At 28.9% G+C, this 24,899-nt stretch overlaps 1 protein-coding gene and 2 long non-coding RNA genes across 11 annotated transcripts in view; 2 read left to right on the forward strand and 1 right to left on the reverse strand.

Annotated features, from left to right (window-relative positions):
• The window catches only part of LOC145188911 (uncharacterized), a 28,970-nt gene extending 9,717 nt beyond the window's left edge, over positions 1–19,253 (forward strand). For all 9 annotated transcript variants that reach the window (XM_090088460.1, XM_090088457.1, XM_090088464.1 and 6 more), the window contains 13 exons: positions 431–547; positions 1,274–1,391; positions 2,224–2,418; positions 4,589–4,812; positions 5,055–5,347; positions 5,670–5,893; positions 7,795–7,836; positions 8,029–8,180; positions 12,411–12,474; positions 15,296–15,463; positions 15,659–15,742; positions 18,608–18,774; positions 18,887–19,253. In XM_090088460.1, the coding sequence (XP_089944586.1) occupies positions 431–547; positions 1,274–1,391; positions 2,224–2,418; positions 4,589–4,812; positions 5,055–5,347; positions 5,670–5,893; positions 7,795–7,836; positions 8,029–8,180; positions 12,411–12,474; positions 15,296–15,463; positions 15,659–15,742; positions 18,608–18,774; positions 18,887–19,147 (2,109 nt within the window). In that variant the 3' untranslated portion in view covers positions 19,148–19,253. The remainder of the gene's footprint in view (positions 1–430; positions 548–1,273; positions 1,392–2,223; positions 2,419–4,588; positions 4,813–5,054; positions 5,348–5,669; positions 5,894–7,794; positions 7,837–8,028; positions 8,181–12,410; positions 12,475–15,295; positions 15,464–15,658; positions 15,743–18,607; positions 18,775–18,886) is intronic.
• Positions 19,254–19,619: 366 nt separating this feature from the next.
• On the forward strand, positions 19,620–24,063 carry LOC149889130 (uncharacterized). Its single transcript, XR_016452818.1, has 2 exons — positions 19,620–20,323; positions 21,552–24,063. It is a non-coding gene; the product is annotated as an uncharacterized LOC149889130 (long non-coding RNA).
• LOC149889131 (uncharacterized) lies at positions 23,383–24,899 on the reverse strand. Its single transcript, XR_016452819.1, has 2 exons — positions 24,604–24,899; positions 23,383–24,007 (listed from the first exon to the last, which is right to left on the reverse strand). It is a non-coding gene; the product is annotated as an uncharacterized LOC149889131 (long non-coding RNA).

Raw genomic sequence — 24,899 nt, forward strand, 5'->3', positions numbered from 1 at the left:
TTATACATTTATTCTATTATACTTTGAAAAAAAAAGCATTTTATTATTCAGAATCTTCATTACATCTTTTATTAAAGTAAATGAAGATTTTGACCTGTTGAAAATGGTACTTGTTTGCTTTTCAATTTATTAATTTAACATTTATTTGTTAAAATTTGTTCAATACACAATAATTGCTTGTTATAACATCTTTAAAGTATTTCACAAGATTTTAATATTACTAAAACTCTAAGTTTCATTCTTTGAAAAAGTTAACAACTCTGCTGACCTTTTTAAAACTGCCCACTTTATATGTCACCTGTTAGTTGATTGCAAATATTCTCATTATGATATATTTATTTATATTGTAACATATTTTAAGTAATTCAAGATACAATTGATATCTGTACAGGCTTTTGAATTTTAAAACAAAAAGTTTTTTACATTATAGGTGCCAGAGAATATCCTAAGCAACCACTACATTACCCAAGTTAAAGAGGATATTGATTCTGGTTTGCAAGTCATTAAAAATATAGAAGATTGGGTTGAGATGCCAAATGATAAAGAGGTATACTTAAGTTTTGATTATTACATCTACATTTAACTTTCAAGATACTTAATAAATTTCATAAGTAACTTTCAAGATGCTTAATAAATTTCATAAGTTTTTATAATTCCAATTGCAATTCAATTGCAACATATTGTATTTGATCTTTTAGTTTAATTAGTTGAAATATTATTGACAGATATCAGATGTATGCAAGTATTTTAAATAATTCATAAAGATGAAATACAGCTTGATGGTTTTTAATTTTCTCAGTATTCTAAAATAGAATTTTGTTTTTAACATCACTGAGCTAATGTTTTTTTTAAAATATTTGCATTACACTTATAATTCTGTTAAACTATGCATAATTCTATTGCTTCTAATCTTTGTGCATGAGATTTGCTGCAACTACATGAAGACTGGTTCTATCTTGTTTCCTTATCTAATAGTTCTCTTTTTAGAAATGCATCTTTCTTGTATACATTCATACCTTAATAATTTGCTAAGTTCAGAAGTTTACATTTTCCTACTGATAGTTATTATTTAACTTACTTTTTCTGAAATAGTCATTTTTTCTCTTTGTGCCTCTTTGCACATCTTTTTGTGTTTCTTTAAAACACAACATTAAAATTGCAGATTTTCTAAAAAACATTCTTTCCTTCCCTTTAAGTTGTTTATCAAATGATTTAAAATACAAAATGTTTTGATTTTGCTTTTACGACAATATCTTATTGTTTAACATTTAAGAAACTTGACAAGCTAATAGATGCTATGCCAGATGAAGGGAAATTGGGTAAAATCAAAACTATCTATAAAGAAGCAAGTAATATATATTCTCAAGTCAAAGACCTAAAGGTTGTCCAAGGTAATGTTTGAAATTACTTTTTCAACAGTTATTTATTATTTAATGTTATTTCTTATTCCAACTGTTTTTGTTATCAATAAATGCATAAAATATATAAAAGTGCCTAAAAATTTGAAATCAAGAAAACAAAAATGACTCAAAAACATAATCATACATTATTGCGCAAATGCCTAAGACGTTTTTGATCACCTTGAATAATCCTGTTAACAGAAGCATTTTACTGCTGAAAGTCAAAAAGGAAAAAAAATTAAAAATAAACAAGTTTTGGATTCACTGGATTTAGTGATTGTAGCTTTTAAAAATAAAATATTTGGAGCAGAACAAATGTCCACCAAAATGGGTGACTTTTTACTAATCAAAGTCTGTTTGTCATTCACTTTGACAAATAGGTGTTTTTGAGGAGATCCTTTCAGGTTGACTGCTTATATACACAGTAGTTTGAGTGTATTTGAGTGGACTTTGGAGCACTTTCTAAAAAGTTCAACAACAGGCTAAATTTAAATTATAAACATGCTAGAATTACTGTAAATGAAAAACAAGTGTAGATGAAGTTATTATTCAATATTTATCAAGAATAGTCAGATACCCTGTCTTTATTGGTCTTACTATAGATATTTCATATATTCCAAACATTGTAAAAGTTGTGGAAGCATTGAGCAACCTCTAAGTATTGTTTTATTTGGAACCTTTATTGAGACCTAACTAAATATTGAAAAAGGAAAATAATGAGCTTATGTGAACTGAGGTTTTACTTTTATCTCCATGTAGGTATGGAAATCCTTATCAATTATTTTTTGAAAATGTAATTTGGTTTTCATTTGAACTCTTTTAGAAGCCCTTAAAGCACTAAGTGGTAGCTTGATGGAAACGTTAAGTGGAGTTGTCACTTCAAATTGGAAAGATATGTTATCTGGTGGTCTTAGTTTGATTGGATCATTAGCTGAGCTGATTGGTCCGATTGGTGCCGCAATTTCGAGTGTTATGTCCCTTGTTTCTATAGTATTCAGCTTGTTTGGATCTGGTGGAGGTAAAAGTTAGTTTTCATAAATTTTATGACTATTAGATAAACTTTTAATGATAACACCAGTTAATATAAAGTCTATAACCACAAAAAAGTGTATAATACTTTTAACACTTCACTACTATATAATACTATATAATATATAACACTATATAATAGTATTAAACACATTTTTGTGGTTAGAGACTTTTTATTTTGTCGGGTGTTCAATGAAATGTTTCACAAAATAAAATAGGGTCATAACTCTGTTTGTATTTATGCTAATAATTAACAAAAAATTCATTTAAATAGTATGATAAATTCTTTACTTATTTCAATATTAGTTATTTTTAGCAAATGCACTTGTCCTAACTCTTCCTATTTGAAGATGAATTGGCTTTAAAATGCCTTTACGTTTTCAACATTGATTTTCTTGAAACAATAATTTATTCTAGTGCATAGTTTTGTTAATATCTCTTACTTGCCAGTTATTTGCGTAGACCATGCCTTTTAGTATACTCCATAATCACTTTTTATACACTGCACCATGCAGATATATTGGTTAATTGTCAGATCTCTAGGGCTAATATACCAATAGGGCTGTGACACCCATTTGTTAGAAAAACACTGTCATAATAGAAACATATGCTCAAATTTACCAGCTTCTGAGATATTACTTGAGTAGAAATTGTCATTTTTGTTGATAGTACAATATAAGGAAGTAAAATAACGCTTGTTTTTGATGATGAGTTTTTTGTAGCAGCTACAAATTTGCTCTTGTTGAGCCTCCACTTGATTTGGTATCCACTTCTTCTCATGGCAAATGATGCTGTCTTAGTTGTCAACATAAAAATGATCATTGTTGGACAAGGTTAGAACTTCTGAGAAGCTTGCCAATTGACCATTACAATGTAAAACTTCATCATGATGGTTGAACATGTCCTTCAACCACTTAAAAATCTTTTAACACATTTTTATTTCTTTACAGGACTTCCTTTGACACTTTTATGACCAAAATTGTTTAAGCACTCTTGATTATGTCATAGATGGTATTTGGATTCTTTTGTCTTCAAAATTGTCTTCTAGTGTGAACTTTTTACCACAATATTTATTTGATAAATAGAAATTGTAAATGCTCTTTCATAGCTCTCGCTTTGATCTCATTTTTGAAATATACTTTAAAAATCATAAAAAGTGTCATAAAAATTTTCAAATAAATAAAACTTATTATGAAATAGAAAATATTAAAAAAATGATGATAATGTTTTAATGAAAAAATAATGATGTGTGACAAATGAAAAATTTTTTTATTTGTAGCATATATTTGTTACAAATAATGACTTTTATTTCATTTATCGATATATACTATAAAGAACAAGTTTAGAACAAACGATTTATATTGATTGCATTAAATCAATTTGATTTTAAGTTGAGATTACTTAAATATCTTTTCAGATGAACATAGATTTTAAAAGAGATTCACATTTTAGTTGACAGGTAACATCTTTAGAAATGACCATAAAGCACATTTTAAAACTTCTCTCTAAAGAAGAGAAATTTTATTAAAGCACACACCTTGAACAAATAAACAAAAACTTAGCTTGAACAATTACTTCAATGGGTCACTGAAGCCAGAAAGGCTATGGTGACTCAATGGTTTAATCTTATCAGTGTTCGAAACGTGTTTTCTAATAGTAGATTTTCTGCAGAATAACTGCTGAATTTGTCTGCAGCTTTTCAGTGAAACCTTCCCTACAATTCGGCTCTATTCGTGTCTCTCTTTTTTTTAACCTAGAAAGCCAGAAATAGTACTTGAAAATACTCAAGGTTGTTTTTCCTACTCTGAGTTAGTTTTCAAACATTTCAGATGCAACGTTTAAATATATTGAAGGATTATGTTATGTGCAATATCAAGTTAAAAGTTACAGCTGTGGTCATGTTTTGAAATTAACAAGAAACATAAAAATTTTTATTAAAGTGATAAACAGTTCCTAAAAATAGAAAATGCTTCCGAAAAAATATGTATTTCAAAACTCATTTGCTATTTTTGCATTAAAGTGATAAACAATTCCTAAAAATAGAAAATGCTTCTGAAAAAACATGTATTTCAAAAATCATTCGTTAGTTTTTAGACTTACTTGAATTTTTTGTTTTACTCCAAACCTCCCTTTTTATGCACCTTTGATTTAACTTGCAGGTCTCGCTAAGATAAAAGAAACTCAAGAAGGTATGATTAAACGAGTAATTAACGAAGCTTTGGAGAAAAGTAGAGCAGAAGAGCTGAAAGGTGATGCCGAAGGCTTTAAAAAAGAAATAATGTCTGTACGAAACTCAATCAATCAATTCCGTGAAACAGACAAAGACACAATAGCTAAATTGCTAGAAACCCATGCTGCTGAGCTTTACAATCAAGCATTTATAGTGGGTTTCTAGTTTCATTTTTTTTTTTATATCTATTTTTAAAAAGATAGGGATGTATGGATTTGGCAAAAGAAGTTAAATGAGAATGTAAAAAAATATTCTCCTTTACAGCCGCTTTGGTATAGAAAAAAGTTGTCATTAATCATTAGAAAAAAGTTAATTAATGTTAACTTTTGTCTAATGATTAATAATAACTTTTTGTGTTAACTTAATGTTTTAACTGGTTTTATAATCCTTTTTAGGGTGTAAACTTTTTTGGCAAATTGAACTTTTACATCAATAAATATTGTGAGAAATCTGTTACTTCTAGTAACAAAGAAGAAATGAGAGAAACCTCAAACAGGTGTTTAGAATTTCTCAATCTCTACTCTGATCTATCAATTCTTCGGCAGCTACTTATTGTTGATATGGCAAGTCTTCTTGGATCTAACAAAAACTTGGAGGAAGTGTCAAAAAATCTTTTGAGGTTGATTGAAAAAGAAAAAATTGCCGATAAAGATCTTCTTATGTTTTTATATGATCCTATAAACTATAGGTATAAATAAACTTTTCGTTATTTTCTCAAAATATTTAAACACTATGTAAAGTTTTTAACTTTCATATATTTATGTTCTAAACCCTTTAGTTTTAACTGCGTGTTTTTCATAATTCACATAGTCCTGTTCATTATTCACATAGCTTCATTCAAAATTCCAAGTTAAAAAAAGAGAAGTCATCTTGTTTGTTCTTTTAAGGTTAAACTAAAGAAATCCAATATGTAGAACTCATATAAAATTTAACTTTACAAACTGCATAACTGTTGATAACAACAATTCAATGTTGATAACAAAAGTTTTGAGTGATCAATTTTTTCACAGGTCAAAACGATTTTTTATCAGTCAATACTTTGGTGCACCAAACAAATACCCAACAATTAAGATGTATTTGTCTAGACTTAGTAAACTTTCTGAGGGAAAAAAAGATCCTCAAAAGGTTGTTATTTGTACTGAAAAAGAGCTTTTGGGGTTATGCTACCAAGTTCAATCTAAAACTCATGACCTAGGTGATTGGTCAAACAAAGTTGAATCTCTATATGTTCCAGGTAAATTAGTTTTTGTTTTCGTTATACTTTATCTTAAATACAAGCAGTTTTTACATCAACAACTCAATTTGTATGATATCTTTTTGATTCTTTAATATATTAACACAAGTATTTAAAGAAAAAAACCTTTGCTTAAGAACTTCTAGAAGGAAGCTATTATTTAAACTCTCTTTATTAATCGGAAATGTTTTTAGCAAAGTTTCAGATTTATAATGCAGGGCACTTTGCTTTACTGCAACGAGTTGTTTATTATGGCATAGAGTAGTAAACATTCACAAGTAGTTCACAGAATGTATTAGCCATTTCAACCATATCTTCTCCAAATACTGGTGGTAATGTGAATTTAGTTCTCAGACTCCAATTTGTTTTGAAAGAAGTATGGAGTGGCTTTGATCTTAAGCTGGTCTTCTTTAAATCAATATTCATATACCCTAAAAGGTTTATACTAGCTGTTAGATCATTGACATCAAGTAGCAGATCACTTTAAAATACCTGTTAAAACATTCTAAAGAAGGCACAAGGATCAAAGCAAGATGCACTCAGCTATATTTCAAGAAAGAAATGCAGTTGAAAATCTATTCCGTTGTTTGCTTGTTTGAAAAGAGCCAATAACCAAATCTCTTTTCGTTTAGAGACCTAAAGATTTTCTTTTTAACTATTTTAACATACCAAATACAGGTTTGTAACAAGTCACCTTTACCAATTGGCTTTTGTGGTGTACATATGCCACTAGTAATCAATACTTATTCTTAAAAAAGAATTTTCTTTATTAATCGGGTCTTAAGTGGAGAGTAATATATCAAGACATTTTAGTTAAATAACAATGTTGCAGCCTCGATTTCTTCCATCACAAGGAAGCTTTGCTGTAATGTTAATATGAGGAGTTTTGTAGAACTTTAACCCTTTTGCTAACATGCCTGCTTCAAGACAGTTTTGTAAACGTAGAAAAACCTTATCAAATTTTTCAACATATAGTTCATTGAATGCGTTTTTGACGTCCTCAGTCAACTCATTGAATTCATGAAAATTGCATTTTTAAATTCCATACACATTCAATGAAATGCTTCTCATGGAATGTGTAAAGAGTTAAAAAAAAACTAGATCTAGCACATTAAAACTGATAATGTTAAGTGGTTGCAATTTGAATTGAACAAACTAACCATCTATTGATCCTTGGGCAAAAATACCTTTAGTATTAAAAAAATGAGGTTTTGCATCATCTTGTTGAAAATAAGTTATTTTGTGCCTACAAATTTTTGGAAATTTTGATTTTTATTGCTCATGTGACAACCAATTTTCATCAATGTGAACATTGTTGTGCATGCTCTGAAACGTTTGGATTTACCATATGAAGCATTTGGTTGTAGCATAGACAAGCAAAATTTTAGCCTTGTCAACTCATTTTGTTCCATTGAATATGGCCTAACAGAAGAAAAAGTATTTGAAACTGGCCCAAAAGTTAACACTTTGAGAAGCCAATGGCAGTAGACAAACTACAAATTGATCCACAGCGGTTTTCTTTGTTTTATTTGAACATCTACAAAAAATCCACTATGCTGCTATTTAGCTTTCTACTTAAGTTTAGATGCTGTTAAATGACTAATCTCAATATTAGCCTTTTCTTGGAACATGTTCAGTACACATGGTCATAATCTGATGAAATTTTTCCATTTCGTAAAAACAGGGTGTGTCACGTATATTTTCTATTTCACGGAATATTTTAACTGTCAACTCTCGCCCAGTTATATTTCAAAATATTTTGCAAAATTTTTTTTCAATACTTTTGCATTTCATTTCTCCTTTTAACATATTAAAGTATTTGGATTTTTGTTATATTGCTATATTTATGAGCTAATTAGTGATTTGTTTATTAACAAAGAACTTCTACTGTTGACCTTTAGATGGATCTTTAGTGTATGGTTTTCTCAAACCAAATCAGGAAGGTAAGTCACATTATTTAAGTTACTTATCTTGAAATTCTTTTCTGTTAAAGGAAACAGTTAAATAAGGTTGTCAAAAATGAAAAGCCAGAACTGCCTATCGTCTTAAAATTATCCCCACGGAAGTTTTAAAATAGATTATTGTAATTTAAATCAGGCAAAAGGACTGAAAAGAACTCTTTTTTTTTCATAAAGGTTCTTCTTATGGCCCTTTTACTGGACCAACAGTAATAGGTATGATACCTGGAGATAGCAAAAATACAAAATGGAAATCTCTAGAGATCAGTAATAGTAAATATGATGCAAGCCATTTTGTACGAGTTTGTGCAGAAGAAAGTTTAAAGCAGGTAGATATTTTTTTCCTTAGAGAAGGTGACTTCTTTTCACTTTTTATTCGTTCTCATTAGAGTAAACCTATCCTAAAGCGCCCTATCATTTAAAAACTCAGCCGTATTTTCAAAATTTTAATGAACATTGAGTTCATATTGAAAAAATAAAAGACGCTAATTTTTTACTTAAATGCAATTAAATTCCCATCGTTTTTAACATTATAGTTGAGTGCTTGTAGTTTTTAATGGCAACATTAAAATGCACACAGTTGTGTCATTCAAACAAAGTCTTTTTTTTTTTTATTCTGAATGGTAATGAGTTGTTATTATATTTTTCAAATTAACAAATTTAATGAAAATTAATTATCTTAGAAGAATAACCTGTTGAATAATTGTTAAGCCAAGTTTGTGAACAAGTCAAAAGAATCCAGTGAGTTGGTGAACAATGCATGACATAATTACCTTGTATAGAAAAGTATTTAAATGAATAAAGAATTTATAGCTATTGTAAAGTTTAACCTTTAATTCAATTTTCAAGTACTAATTAGTTAACTTTTTTTTTTGGCAGATTCAATTTACTTGTTCTTTTTAATAAGTTATAGACTAATACATAATATCTGGTAGACTTAATATTGCCACAATGTCTCAGCATGCAGATCAAGACATTATTAATGCCAGCATAGCTAATACTGTCCTTGTTGCATCTCCTATAAATAATTTTGTAAGGAATTTAGCTAACTGAAGGGATTTTTGTAGATTTATAGAAAAATAGTAACAATGATAATAATAATAATAATAATAATAATAATAATAATAATAATAATAATAATAATAATAATAATAATAATAATAATAATAATAATAATAATAATAATAATAATAATAATAATAATAATAATAATAATAATGATAATAATAATAATAATAATAATAATAATAATAATAAATAATAATAATAAATAATAACAATATTATTATTATTATTATTATTATTATTATTATTATTATTATTATTATTATTATTATTATTATTATTATTATTATTATTATTATTATTATTATTATTATTATTATTATTATTATTATTAATGATAATTATGATAATGATATTGATAATATTAATGAAAGTGACAGTGATAGTGATAATGATAATGATAATGATAATGATAATAATATTGATAATGATAATGATAATGATAATGATAATAATAATAGTAAATCATAAAAAAAAAAAATAACAACAGGCGGCAATTGAAAAATGACACTGGATTTAAGGTATGATCTAATACAAACAGGAAAAATATTTTAGAAGGTATTTTTTTATATATGTTATGTGTTTTTATATAGAAAAAGGAATAAAAAACAAAGTTCAAAACAAAAAGAGATTAGAAAAGGTGTGCATGAGTTTTATTTAAATTACAGAAATGCTGGTAAAAAAATCTCTTACTATCACTTCAAAATTGAGAATGTACCTAGTAGTACTATCTGCAAGGTAATTAAACTTACTGAAAGTGTATCTGGTTAGCAAAGATTTCAAGGAACTTGAGGAAAAGGTAAATAAATGACCAAGACAAACACTAAAAGGCTCAAACTTATGTTTTACCATAAAGACTGAGTTTCTCAACGACAGGCAGCTAAAAAAGCTCTACTGTGCTGAGCAACACATCAGTAAAACAAATAAAAAGAAAAAAGTTAAACCAAGAAAAAAAATGACATTTCTAAAACATTCTGATCAGGAAAAAGCTGTCGCTAGAACTAAGTGCAGTCAATTGTGTCAGAAATTCAAAAATCGTAAACCAATCATTGATGAGGAGTCTTATTTCACGTTAAATCACTCCAGTATCAATAGAAATGATAGATTTCATACTAGCAATGTAAAATCTTCTCCATCTACAGTTAAATACAAAACAAAACACAAGCTTCAAAAAAATTTCTTCTATGGATTGCTTTTTCAGCCCTATTTTGTGCCTAGTGGACTGGCTGTAAATCAAAGAATCTATTTAAACAAATGCATTTAGAAGAGACTTATTCCATTCATTGATAAGTATCATTCAGATGGTGCATATGTATTCTGGCCCGATTTGGCATCATTTCACTATGCGAAAACAGTAATCACATACCTAAACAAGAAAAAAGTGCATTTTGTTGAGAAAGCGGATAACCCTGCAGACTTGCCAGAATGTCATCCTATCGAAAGTTTTTGGAGCATTTGAAAGGCCTTGTCTACAAAAATAAGTGGTATGCAGAAAATCTTAAAAAAATCATGCTCTAGAATCAATTACTGCTACATAAAGTTAATATTGAGCTCATGTGGAGTTTAGCTTAGTTTATACCACGCCTAATTGATAAAGTCAGAAGGAATGGTTTAATTGAAAGTCACTGATTTTTTATACAAAAACTAGAATAGAAATACTTCCTAAAACATTTTTCCTTTTTGTTTTAGCTTATACCTTAAAGGAAATATGTCCTGTTAAATCCAGTCTCGTTTTTCAGTTGTCACCCGTTAAAAAAATTTTACTTCTCGTAGACTATTATCGAAAAGTTACATACCAAAAGTATAACTTTATTCTGTTTTAGGGAAAATTGCTATATCATAACGATTTAATTCTATTTACATTAGTTAAAGTTTATTTAAGCGATATTCCTTTAATGTATCGTCGATCCGAGTTTACGTGTGAACGCTACAAGGAACATTTTGAAGAATATTTTGTTCCGGTAACATTTCTTCCGGAATAATGTTCCGTCAAACGTCGCTCGCGTGAACATGGTATAAATGAAATTTTTGAAAGAAGAAATCAAATTATTATTAATGAAGAATTTTGTCAATGTTTTGACATAGACAAAGTTCTTCATTAATAAAAATTTTTTAATTTTGTCCCAGATTTGGTAATTATTATGTGGTTTATATTCGTTAAAATTGCGTGGTTTGGATTAAATGATTTTTATGTTGCTTTCTATTTAAAATGTGGTATTATGCTGGCATTCTTTAAAAGACAACAACAGTAGTGTGAAGGAACTTCTACGTTAGTGGTAAAAAGAACTCTTGGCAGTGTTGACTATAGACACAATTGATATACAGAAAGTAAATCAGTAAAATCATTAAAGAATGTTTTTACGAACTGTATCAATACTCAAGTTTTGTATCTTGATCTGGATACAAGTACAATAACTGAGCAACTGATTTCACCACCAGAACATCGTTTTTTAGTTTGTGTTTGGCTGCTAGGAAACTTTATTTGATGACCAGGATTTGATGATTGGCTAAGGTCAAAACGTGTTCTATAATTTCTAGGGAAGAGGTTCAGATGGAAACAGTTCAAACAAGACATTAAAAAGCTTGGGTTTTATTTAAACAAAAGTTTTAGAACCCAATTTTATTCCCTTTGTTCAATATTTGCAAGATTGTCATGATGTAAAAAATTGATGTTTTTTTGCAAGTTGCAGTTTTGCTAAAAAGGAGGCAATAAGAAATGCAAGGAATTTGTTGCTATTAACACAAGAGGTTATTGTAAATAAAGACTAAAAAAGTAATTGTATAATAAAGTTTTTATAAATGCAAATTACAAAACTATATATTTACTATTTAATTAAGAAAAAAAGAAACACAACTAAAGCGTCTTTATGCTAACAACATTGGCCCATTTTTTGCCCTCCTCCCTCCAACCCTGTCCAGATATCAGAAACTCCCTTTTTAATTAAGGAATTTTAAAAAAAGTTTCCTGCTGCAAAATTAAATCAGCAGAACTGAAGTGGTTATTTTGGTGAGAGTTTTTTAAATTACACTTTTGCTTGAAATTAGGTTCTAAGCCAACTTTAATTTTGAAAACTCTTGCAATACCAAAACTTATGCCATTACTTATTGCCTGTAATCTATTCAAGTACTAGTTTGTTGCCTCTTAATTGTAAACAGCAAACAGACTGATGAAGATCATAGGGTGTAGTGAGTTGCATCCTATGAGCGTCTTGATTTTTATTTTCTGATGTTGTTTTCATTTTCTATTCACAATTTACTAATTTTTCGATTTAGCTAAATTTATGACTTTGTTCCCAGGTACAAAGCTTGCATTAGTGTACAAACATGAAAAAAATGATTTACAAATCTTTTAACGAGATCTTAAATTTATAAAATTGTTATGAACCTTATAAACCAAAGTGAAGTTTTATCAAATTTATCAGAAAAATTATTTCATCTTTTAAATATTCATAGTGTTCAACTAACAGATAAAAAAATTTCTTTACTATTTTTAGTCGGATAGATGTGACATGCTTAACGCCAATCAATATCCAGACTTAAAGTTTGCTACAGGAACAGGTTATATTAGTTTGTTCTAAAAGTATATTAGGGTAAAGAATTCTGTAATTTTATGTGATTAATTTTGTTTCTGCATGGTAGTTTTGAAAATTAATTCAGTTTCTGTCTAGCAATAATGTTTATGGAGATGTGCTGGATGCAGTGTGTTCCATCTCACTGGTAGAAACCAAAAGTACTATCTAAAAGCTTAAACAAACTACAATTAAACTTACATGCTTGAACGTACCACAACTACATACCACGTTCAAAAGTTCAGAAACGTTTTTGTCTTTTGTGGGTTAAAACATAACTACTCACCAATCACCAAATACAATTGTCCGTCATGGTTTCATCTCTTTTTCCTTGAAAACGCTTCTTAATCAACATTAAAAATCAATATTTTCCCCCGTGTTTTTCACTAACAGTTCCTAGATTTGGACAGAGGAAGTCAAGATGAGAGTGTAAATAGTACAATTTTGGGTGGCACTCTGCAGCCCAACTCCCAATAACTCTCAAACAGCTCTTTCCAATCGTGTTGTTTCCTGGAAATCGGAAACGACATACTTGAATGGGTGCATTTTTTTTTTACTTCTGGTCCAATAAAAGTTTGGCATCTGATGTTTTAGGTTGTTTGATCTATTATTTGTGATCCAGTACCTTGAAAAATTGTTTGATCAAGTCCAGTTTTATTTGGAACGAAGGCAGAAGAATTTTTAGCAGTTATTTCTTAGTCAGGTTGACGTGAGATGTTTATATAATTGCACATTTTACCTAAACTAAACATACACATCCAATAACATAATTCACAAACGTGGCAGAAGCAGTTTGGCGGTAACTTACAATATTTAAAAGCCATATAACAATATTTAATATAAAGTCATTTAACAATTTTTAGTTCCCTAAAAAAACAAGAAAGAAAAAGTAATCACGATTTGTAATTACTTTTTCTTTCTTGTTTTTTTAGTTCCCTAATAAATCCAGAAAGAAAAAGTAATTACAATAAGGAAAAAAAATCGTTCACTGGAGCAAACTAAATGCATAAAGCAACAGGAAAATAAACGCCACCATTAAAACTGCCGCAATCGGTTGAAACAAACTTTTGATGCGTTGCGAGATCAGATAGTTTAAATTTTATTACTAATAATATTGTCATAAAGTTAAGGCTGAATAATCCATGTATGAGATAAATATGCCTAGGGGCACCAGGCTATATGTATTGGCACAAAATGGTTAAAACATTTTTGATATTTTCTATTGATCGGATCAGCAGTTAGTTTGAAATTCAGCTTAGATAGTACAGATGACTCTTCAATTCAATTGTGTTTGGCAATTGAAAGCCATGAGATTAAAGAAGGTGAAATAAACTTTAACAAATTAACTTAAGTATAAAAATTTACTATTGATGCGTTTGTAACGGTGGGTTTAGATTTTGTAAAATTGCTCTCTTGTCGATGTTTCCTCTCATTTTCATATTAGTCGTTTGTATACTTTCAATAGTTATTATTCTTTTTTTTTTTTTTCTTTTTTTATTAAATAGAGAGCACATGATATTTCAGCTGAAATAATTTTGAAGGTGCTGATGATTTTGATGAATTTGAAATTAGCAGATGTTTTGGGGATATTTATATTTACAATAGCAGTTTTAAACTTTATTCATGTTTAAATGAGCTTAGGTCTGATCAAATTTCTTTTAGATTACATAATAAGAGCAGCTTTTTTGACTGATATCATGAGAAATTCTGTTGTTTGATTTTTCAACACATTTTCCAGTTCACCTGGATTGCGCTCTAGTTTAGGAATTCATTTACATAAGATTTAATTTAGAAATTGGTATGAAACTAATCAATAAACATCATCAACGTAGAATTCTTTTTTTTTTAATGCATTTTACTAGAAAATTCTTTTTGGTTTTGTAAAAATTGATTGTAAATATGATTACTTGTGTGAGCTTTGAAAAATTCATAACGCAAAGATTTGTTACTAAAAAGGAGCATTTATCTCTTTTTTTGTTATTCCTAATTCATTACGTTTTATTTAACAGTGAACTGTAATAAAATGCTTACATAATAGTGCTTCATTGGTATATGTTTTATTTGAGGATTGCTGGGTGGATGACCTGCTAAATTTAAATTGCTCAGTAAATAATTTTTTTTTGTTTTTGAGGTAAGTTTACAAAGTTACATTTCCAAACATTTCATTATTCTGCATCTTCCTCAAACATAACTTGATAAGACTTTACAGACTAATATAGTTTAGTTAAAAATAAATTTGAACAGATTCAGTTAAAAATAGGTCTGAAGTGATTCTTTTAGTAGTTTAACACTCCATAATTTTTGATAATCCAGGAATTATCAAGAGGCATGTGGAATTTAAAATAGCGTGTAACTCAAGTTTCATTCCAACAAAGCAAATATTTTATTCAAGGCCTTTTAGCATCCTAACCAATATGTTTCAGTTACAATAAATTTATGACCAGTTCTTAAGTTAATAACAATTTATTAAGCAAACATCAGGTTAAAAAGAAAGCGAAGAAATGTAAAACCTAATATTTTTGGTTTAATTTTTATAAAAATTTATTACCTCTGTTCGGATGAATATAGCATAAATTACCATTAATTAGATAATTTTGGGTGCTTGCTTTTTCTACAAACAAGTTTTTGTATCAAAAAAGTTCTGAAAATTGTGCTTGTTTTGCTGAAATGTCATGATAAGTTTGTGGAAACACAGAACACTTTGACATTTTTGTTATGGATTTTCGAAATTCACCACTATTGTATATTAAAATCACTTGTATTACAATCAATCATAAGCATAATTAAAACGTTTGTTAAATGTTTTTTAGATCATGGTATATGGACGTCCAGTGGCAAAAAATGTGTATTTCCATTTGTGTTCAAAGACGTGGTGTTTCAAAAATGTACAAATGAAGGTATATTTCAAAAAAGCTATTGGTGCGCCACTAAAGTCAACTCTAACAACGTCCAGGAAGAAAATAGTGATTGCCTTATTGGTATGACCTAATGTTATTTCGTTATAATTATGAGATTGTTCTGTTTTGAATTGTTTTTGCTAATAACTTAAAATTGAAATAGATTGAAAAAATATGTCTATTTTTATTATAGATTGTTACTCGTGCATTTTTTTTCTTTTTTCCTTTTTTTTTTTTATTATAACTTTGAAAACAAATTGACTGTAACACTTTTAGATCAATCGTGGTCTGAAAAGATCAAATCTATGTCAATTCCTGAATATTTTGAAGTGGTTCTTTATTCTTTAGAGGAATTTAAAGGTTGGTAAATTTTCAATGATACAATAAATCAACTAGCGGCATAATAGCCACTGATGAATGTGCACTGCTGCAAATGCCGGGGGATCCTTTTAAGAACCTTTTTTCTTCAAAGCCTTCTTTTAACGGCATAAGAATTTTATTAACTCCATCAAAGTAGCTAATATTTTTTCAGCACATAGGCGGTATTTCTATGAAATTTGGCTCTACGCCCTTTTTTTTAAGGTTACTGCATTAAAGATAGTGGTGTTTTTCGTGTGATTTAATGCCAAATTAGTGGTTTTTAGCCTCACTCACTTTTTTCTCCGTACTTGGTTCCATTTATCATTTATTCATCATTATAAAAGAATAAAGGAACGAAAAATTTTGACATTATGGCATTCTTAAAACCGTTACACTGATGTACTTGCAACTAAAAAGGGTGTTAGCCAATATTCGAGTTTGGTTGTTTCCAAAGCATGGATCTCCTTCTGCAATGCATTTGGATTTATCAAAACTTTTCAAATTGGGGATGAGATTGATGTATTTTCCTTGTTCGGAACATTTTTTTTGTTCTAAAAGTTTATGAGCAGCGGTAGCTGTAAGCAGTTGAGAACCTATCATTTTCATTTAGTTTTCTAGATAAGCCTTTTTTAACTATACAGGTATGACAGAACTGAAAAGACACCATGAAAAAGTATATTTCGACTCTTATTTAATGAGTGATGTGAATAAATCTTTATTGGATTTACAAAGGTTTTACATTTCAGATAATATATCCAATGTAATATATATCTAAATGTTGCCAAGGCCAAATCTAGCATAGTAGATTTCTCTGATTTTCAGCTAAGCCTTGTTGTTGGTCAAAGTTTAAGTGGACTCCCACTTTCTACTGTTAATAGAGTCATTTTGCAGTTCACCAGGGAGGGTGAGGAATGCACGTCAACACAACCTCGTTGTACAGGGGTTGTACTCAGACATTGCAAATAAAATCCATGTTGTAATGCCTCAGACATAGCAAATAAAATCCATGGTATCTGTCAGGTATTTTCATTAACCAGGTAACTATGGCAGAGCTGAAATAAAGTAGTCACTTTTTGGGGAGCATGCCTAAAAGTGTTCAGCCATTGAAATACGCGAAATGGATGTCAACTAAGCATTATTTGCATTGTAATCATTTAAAAAGTTGTTAATTGTATCGTTTGCCATTTTCAAAATAACTTTTGGTTTATTAAGTGTTTACTCTATCATGTCTGCTGGTTTACTCTGTCATGTCTGTGTTCGTTGTGGAATTTACCAATATGCAATTTTACATCTTCAAATGCACCTTTTTACTTTCACACACACACACACACACACACACACACACACACACACACACACACACACACACACACACACACACACACACACACACGCACATATTATTGATACCCCTAGCGTATTACCAAAGTTTGTTTTCAAACTCTCACGTGTTCAGGCGAGGATCCAGGAATTTGTAACTGTGTGGCCAAATTATATTTTCACGGTTGAAACTTCGATAAAAGATCGATATTTTAATATTTTTTCACAGCGCTTATTGATTGAATAAAATGTCGGTAACGTATTATAAGAACTGTTTTGGCCATGGTAGGAATCTCTTTAGCCAAAATCCGTAAATTAAGGCAGACAAATTTAAAATTTTAGGGATAATCCTTAAGCGAAAAACCCCTAAACTAACGTGGCTGCGCTAAATTTAAAGTATGCAGCCATTGCCACAATGGCCACCCCTTAGATCCGCGCCTGGTGTTTGATCTTTATTGCTATAAGAAAGTGAATATATGTAAACATGATATTAAAGAATAATTCTATGTTGAAAATTATGATGTTAAGTTTATATGCTTGGTTATCTTTAGTATATAATATTAAAACTGCAATTTTAAGTACGACAAATATACATGCCTATTGATTTATGTAGTGCTGTTAGTTTATTTTTGATCGCTTTTGCAGGTAAGTTGTTTAATTTTTTTTCGTCTGCACCTCAGGAGTAAAATTTGTAATGTTTTAACAGCTTCTTTTTTTGTTCTATTTCAAAAGTTTTCCAAAAATGCCTAAGAGCTATTTCTAAGACCTATTATTAACAGCTTTAGGTGTCTCGTGTCAAAAGAAAACCTTTCATCTCATGAAACAAATGAAATAAAACGCCTTGCGTTTGCAAAATCCATACGTTTCAAAAGCACTAGATTTGTGGAAAACAGTTTTATGGTCTGATGAAAGTAAATTGAAACTAAAGGATTTCAAGAAATGACTAAATGTATTGAAAAGAAATATTGTAAAAGCAACCATCAAACACGCAGGGGGTAATTTACTTGTTTCAGTTATAATGGAGTAGGTAAGTTCATATTGAAGGAAAATGAACGAGACACAATATAAATATTTTTCGAAACAACTTTATGCCCACTGTCAGTGTATTAGAGTTACCGAATCGATTTGTCTTCAAACAAGACAAAGATCCGAAACATACCAATAAGATTCCCAAGGTTTTTTTCGAAGAAAATGATATGGAGTTGTTCGATTGGCTGCTAAAAGCACGGATATCAATCCGTTGAAGTTTTTTAGAACTGTTTGGATAACAAAATTAATAGGGATGAACACAGTGCCAACAAACAAAATTTCTACTTTGCTTTGGAGATAGCTTGGCATTTTTCTTAGTAACAAGATTTAATTTTGCAAATGTAATAATTTACCTTACTAATAGTTGATACAATAATTTCTTTTTAGGGTTTGAGTAAAATTGTCGCATGCTATATATATATATATATATATATATATATATATATATATATATATATATATATATATATATATATATATATATATATATATATATATATATATATATGATTTTAGGTGATGCTTATGGGCCATATTATGGTCCCAATACACTTAATAAACTTTGTGCGCCGAATGCTGCGAAGTCTATGAAAATCTCGTACACCAAAACTAAGACAAGTGGAATGGTGCTTATATGCTCTGAAGAGTCCATGAACGGAATGTGCGATTACATCCCGGAAGCGGTGAGCTGTGTTTAAAGAGGATTTTCTATAAGAGTTCTTTCTTTTATGTAATTTTGTAACGGACTAGCTCTTTCTGAATTTTGCACATTTTGAGTTTTAAAATATTTTCTAGGATTACAAAGATTTGAAAATTAAAGGCTGCGATTGGGAAAAGAAAATAAAAAGCATGCGCGTGCCAGAAGGTCTTTCTGTCACGATGTGGATAAATCCAAATTTTGAGGGGATGGTTGTTGGTCCCTATTCTGGCTCAATTTCGATTCCAAACATTGATGGCTCATCTGGTGATATTTTAATTCGTTCGATGAAAATTGAAAAAGTAAAAAATCAGATATCTTTACAAACGGCGCGAAAACGCACTTATCACCATCGTTAAAATAAACGAACGCTTTCCGTGCAGTCGATTGTTTAGTTTTTTAAACCATTATTTCCCCTTTTTACATTTTTTATGTTTGTTTCTTTGAAAGATAATAAAGTTCAAATGTTTCGTGAAAAATCAATTACCAATAGAGCACACCTAATTTAAAAAATCATACTTTCAATTTTTTAAATTAGGTGTGCTCTATTGGTAATCAAGAACCGGGAAGACTTAAAAAAGGTTTTTTTATACAATGAGTGAACTAAAAATTATCATCAATCTAAGGTAGGGGTATAAAAAATGATGTGAAGAAGTAAAAGATATTTTGTTTTATGGTGGAAAGTCCACCTACTAGTACAACTGCTACTACTACTAATACTACTACTACTACCACTACTACTACTGCTACTGCAACTAACTACTGTTTTTCTATGTGTAAAAGTAGGGTAGAAATGATGATTGCATAAAGGCAAGATAATTTGTAGTACAACAGTAGTGGGCCTGAAAGAACCATTCTTGTTGTACTACAAATGTTCAACAGTAGTGGGCCTGAAAGGTCATTTTAAACTGCTTACTAACTTAAACCTTTATGATAAGGCTACAGTTTTCTATAGTTTTAGTTGCGATGATGCAAGCGATTTTTGCAGTTTCAGGAAAGTGGGCCTCAAATTTTTAAATACGAACTGAGAGCGGTATATTTAAGTCGACTGAAGTCTTTTTTTTAGCGATTTAAGTAGACTGACAGAGAAGAGTGGGGCTATAATTGCTACATTTTGTACTAGAATGGAAAAACGAGGTTCAGTGCACCTCACGCAATAATCGATGTTATGGGAAAACTTTGCCATTAAGAGCTTAGTCCAAATAACCATACCTCATACTTCTCTAGCCGTGACTGGTGAAAACAAAAATTTAGTACACATATTTTTAACATTAAATTTAGATGCCTGTAAAAAAAAAAATCATCAGCTTTAAAATCGGAAGGGGGCTGTAATAGAATATCACCGCACCTCAGAATATCACCGCACCAGTAGAAATAATGAAAACGAGGATGCGTTTTGAAGTAATAGAACTTAGTAGGGTACCGAGTGCGTCCGAATAATACAAGAACGTTCATAGTTTATAATAATAACGCAACAAATACATAAATGAAATTCATTATTAATATGTTGGTATATACGAAGTCCGCAAGACATGGTACTGTAATTTAATTTTTAATTCTAAAATTGATGATTTTCTAGTAATATTTTACATATTTTCAACCAGATGTTATGCAATATTTTATATATCTATATGAGGGGATGTTACATTCTAAGCACTATTTGGTTTGTTGTTTTTTAACAAAATACAAGGGCGATTTGATATTCTACACATATAATAGTAGCATGCCAATATTTCTTAACTTTATTAAGGGGAGGTGATATTCTAACATTCTAAGCACTATCTAGTATGTTGTTTTTTAAAAAAATACATGGGCGATGTGATATTCTAAGCATTTAATACTGATAGTATATAATACAGTTTTTAATTTCATTAAGTTGATGTGCTGTTCGTAGATTCTAGGCTGCAAATACAACTATGATAATTAGAAAGAAAATACATTGAAAATGTTTGTTTTGTTGTTTTTGATTATATTTAAAAAAAGAGCTCAGTAATTTATCTATGTTCTACATAACTATTTTCTTTTTTTTCTTTTATGATGTTTGCATTGCTTATCTTAATTGCAAGGCCTAAAGTATTTTTGATTTTTCTAAAATTATTAATTAATCTTCCTTTTTTTCCCTTGATTTTAGGTTCTTAATCTTCCTAGTTGTAGAATCACAATAAAAACCGTCAGTTTGTCAGGTTGTCTATAAAGTACACATTTATGTACAGTTTATAGACACCCCCAACGCATACAGTTTTGTAAAGAGAAAGGGTGTTAAAGATAACCTTATAAACATGTTTGGCTGTCTTATTTACAAGTTTTTTCTTAAACCTGATTCTTGATTTTAACAAAAGAATCTGTATTATTCCTCTGCCTTTTACTTGTCTGTATGTTTTTAAATGCCATTTTAAATTGAGCTTGATTAATTAAATCCATAATGTACAATTAACAAATAGTTTGACTTATTGATATTTTATGATTTTATTCTCCACTTTTTATTTCAATTGCTATTTGGATCTATATTAATCAAAACTAAATATTAAGAGAACTTGAATGCCACTACATCTTTTATGAACCCATTAATTAAAAGCTGTACAAGTAATAGCGTTTTGTAGATTACAACCCCAGGCTAATAAAGTTAAAATTTGTAATAACCCTTATTTATACATATATATATATATATATATATATATATATATAAAATATTATATTATAATTATTTAAACGATTTTTTTTTTTATATTCTGTAGTTTAATTAATTTTTTTTTTCCATTTTAGATTTGGTACCGAGCAGCAGTTTTACACAGAAGTTTTTATATCTAGAGTTAGAAATTTGGAAACTTGAAAAACTCAACAAGGTTGCTGTTCAAGTTTAATGACGATGATGAAAACAAAATCCTACTTTAATAATATTTTTAATTTTGAAATTGAATGTACAATCAATAGTAAATTATACTGAAGAAGAGTTGAAAACTAGATTGAACTTTCCTAAACCAATAATTAAAATCTAAAAATATAGAAGAAAATTTCTGGTCGTTGTGCTGTTTTTTCCTCATATAAAGTAACTTTATTATTTTGCAGCTAATTTAGCCATTATATAATATTAAAATAAACAACCGGCTAAAGGATTTTTATATGTTTTACTTTGTATTTGTTTTTTTTAATATGATGTTTACATTGCTTGTAATTAGTTAGTAAATGTGAATCAAAGAAGAAGAGAAGATGAAATTGAGCTTCATATTTATAATGATTACTCTCTACTTATTTCGTTGTTAAGAAATTATAGTTTACGGTACTTTATAATAAGCTTTTGACGCTCAATGTAAGAGGACTTAAAAATAATTAATTAAGCACTTAACAACGTTTTATTTAACCTGCTTTTACTAAAGTATATTCTTATTTAACAGTATCATAAAATAATTTTGTAAATCACTTTTTGGCTCATAATCTAAACATGACTAAGATTATGAGCCAAAAAATTCGATTTTAATGGCGCCCCAAAAAAATAGAGAATTTTTTATTTTTGAGTAACCAAAATTATTACCCCGAGCAACATTCATAGCAACTGTGCAACATAGCAACTTTTAACCTTGGTAAAAATTGTTATTTAATTACCTAACTTATTATTTCACCACAACAAAATGTGCATTTTATATTAGTATACATTACAAACGTGTTATTTCAAAATTGAATTTTGCAAAAACGCTATAATTATAAATTTATTAATTTCAATTTTTGTTGGAATGCACTCTTACGCAATTGTAATTGTGAAATGTCACGCACTAAAAAGTATATATAAAGCTTTAAATGTGCGATTTCATTAGTCACACAGTGGTGGAACAAAAGTTCTAGTTTTTGCCTCATCAGATCTGTAATGCTGACAAAACGGAGATAAAAACATTTTAAGTGTCCTAACACAAACGTGCTAAAATGGTTGAACACAAAGTATCTGTCAGTGTAACTTAGTCTTTATAGTTATTCTTTTATAAACATTCTGTAAGTGCATTTCAAGACTTTCATCATTAACATTTTGAGGTAATTTTTAACAAGTAGCTTATGTTGGTTTCAACCCGACAAGTGAAAAGATGATTTTTTTTTTTCAAAATCAGGTATAGTGTCTTGCATTTATTTATTTTCTGTGTTTTTGAACAGCATTAATATAAGGTATTGAATTATTTTCATTATCCTATTTATATTTTTAATCAAAAAGATCACAAAGTTAGACAATTTAGTTTTTTGTGTGAAGGGTATATGTTTATCGATACTTTTAAGGTTACAAAATTGGATTTTTTCATCCAAATTCTTATCCACATTTACACCAGCAACAATGTTTAACAAGATCAGTTCCCTGCAAATTTTAACTCAAAATTGTTTCCTAGAGCTAGAACAATAAAGGCAACTAACAGCGGAAAGAAGAAAATTGCCGCCGGTATTTTAACATATACTTTAGAAAATCTCTAGGTGTTAGACGAAAGCAAATCCAAGAAGCAGAAAATGAAAGATACTTGTTTTTAGAGACGAAATTTCCTGGCGGCAAATAAAGAACAAAACAGTAACAATGCCGCGAACTTGTTTTACCTTTTAGCTTTTTTTTATCGTTTATTGAATGTTTTTTGAGTAACAAAGGAGCTTTTAATTTCTTTAAAAATATTTTCAAAATCGTTTTGGATCTTAAACTTATCATTTTTTTACCTGTTTTATAAAGAGTTGGTTCTTCAAATAAACTACTGTACCAATAACCAGTGATTAATTCAATATTTTTATGGTGTGAACTTGTTCGATATATATTTGGTTATTTCAGTAGTTATTGTTGTACTAAAATAACTGCTGTTTATTTCAGTACATTTAGTATCCGCTGTTTATTTTAGTACAACATGAAGTATTGAAATAATTGCTTTTTATTTCAGAACTCTGTGAAATACTGCAATAACCATAAAAAATACTTGTAGTATATTGAAAGAAAAATTCATTATTTTATTTGTTGGATTATTATTTTACAATATGGTTTACAATATTATCATGATATAACAATATTAGCATTTAACGTTTAGATAAACAGTAACAATTGCATTTTACATTTGTATAACATTAATAATAGTAATTTAATTTTAAATTTATTTTAACGCTTTTTTCTTCAATTTTTTACAACCAGATGCTCTTCCTGGCATTGACCGTTTCTTCAGATCAAGACTGACGGTTTTTATTGTGATTCTACAACTAGGAAGATTAAGAACCTAAAATCAAGGGAAAAAAAGGAAGATTAATTAATAATTTTAGAAAAATCAAAAATACTTTAGGCCTTGCAATTAAGATAAGCAATGCAAACATCATAAAAGAAAAAAAAGAAAATAGTTATGTAGAACATAGATAAATTACTGAGCTCTTTTTTTAAATATAATCAAAAACAACAAAACAAACATTTTCAATGTATTTTCTTTCTAATTATCATAGTTGTATTTGCAGCCTAGAATCTACGAACAGCACATCAACTTAATGAAATTAAAAACTGTATTATATACTATCAGTATTAAATGCTTAGAATATCACATCGCCCATGTATTTTTTTAAAAAACAACATACTAGATAGTGCTTAGAATGTTAGAATATCACCTCCCCTTAATAAAGTTAAGAAATATTGGCATGCTACTATTATATGTGTAGAATATCAAATCGCCCTTGTATTTTGTTAAAAAACAACAAACCAAATAGTGCTTAGAATGTAACATCCCCTCATATAGATATATAAAATATTGCATAACATCTGGTTGAAAATATGTAAAATATTACTAGAAAATCATCAATTTTAGAATTAAAAATTAAATTACAGTACCATGTCTTGCGGACTTCGTATATACCAACATATTAATAATGAATTTCATTTATGTATTTGTTGCGTTATTATTATAAACTATGAACGTTCTTGTATTATTCGGACGCACTCGGTACCCTACTAAGTTCTATTACTTCAAAACGCATCCTCGTTTTCATTATTTCTACTGGTGCGGTGATATTCTGAGGTGCGGTGATATTCTATTACAGGGCACAGCGGTCATTTTTTCCCAAAACTGCGTAAAATCTAAAAATATATTTGATTTCATTTTTGTGTTGAAAAATCAAAAATAAGTA

Source organism: Hydra viridissima, unplaced genomic scaffold (genome assembly GCF_058129835.1).
Source record: "Hydra viridissima isolate aposymbiotic clone 2 unplaced genomic scaffold, HvirCarnegie_v1 scaffold_5, whole genome shotgun sequence".
Classification (NCBI taxonomy): Eukaryota; Metazoa; Cnidaria; class Hydrozoa; order Anthoathecata; family Hydridae; genus Hydra; species Hydra viridissima.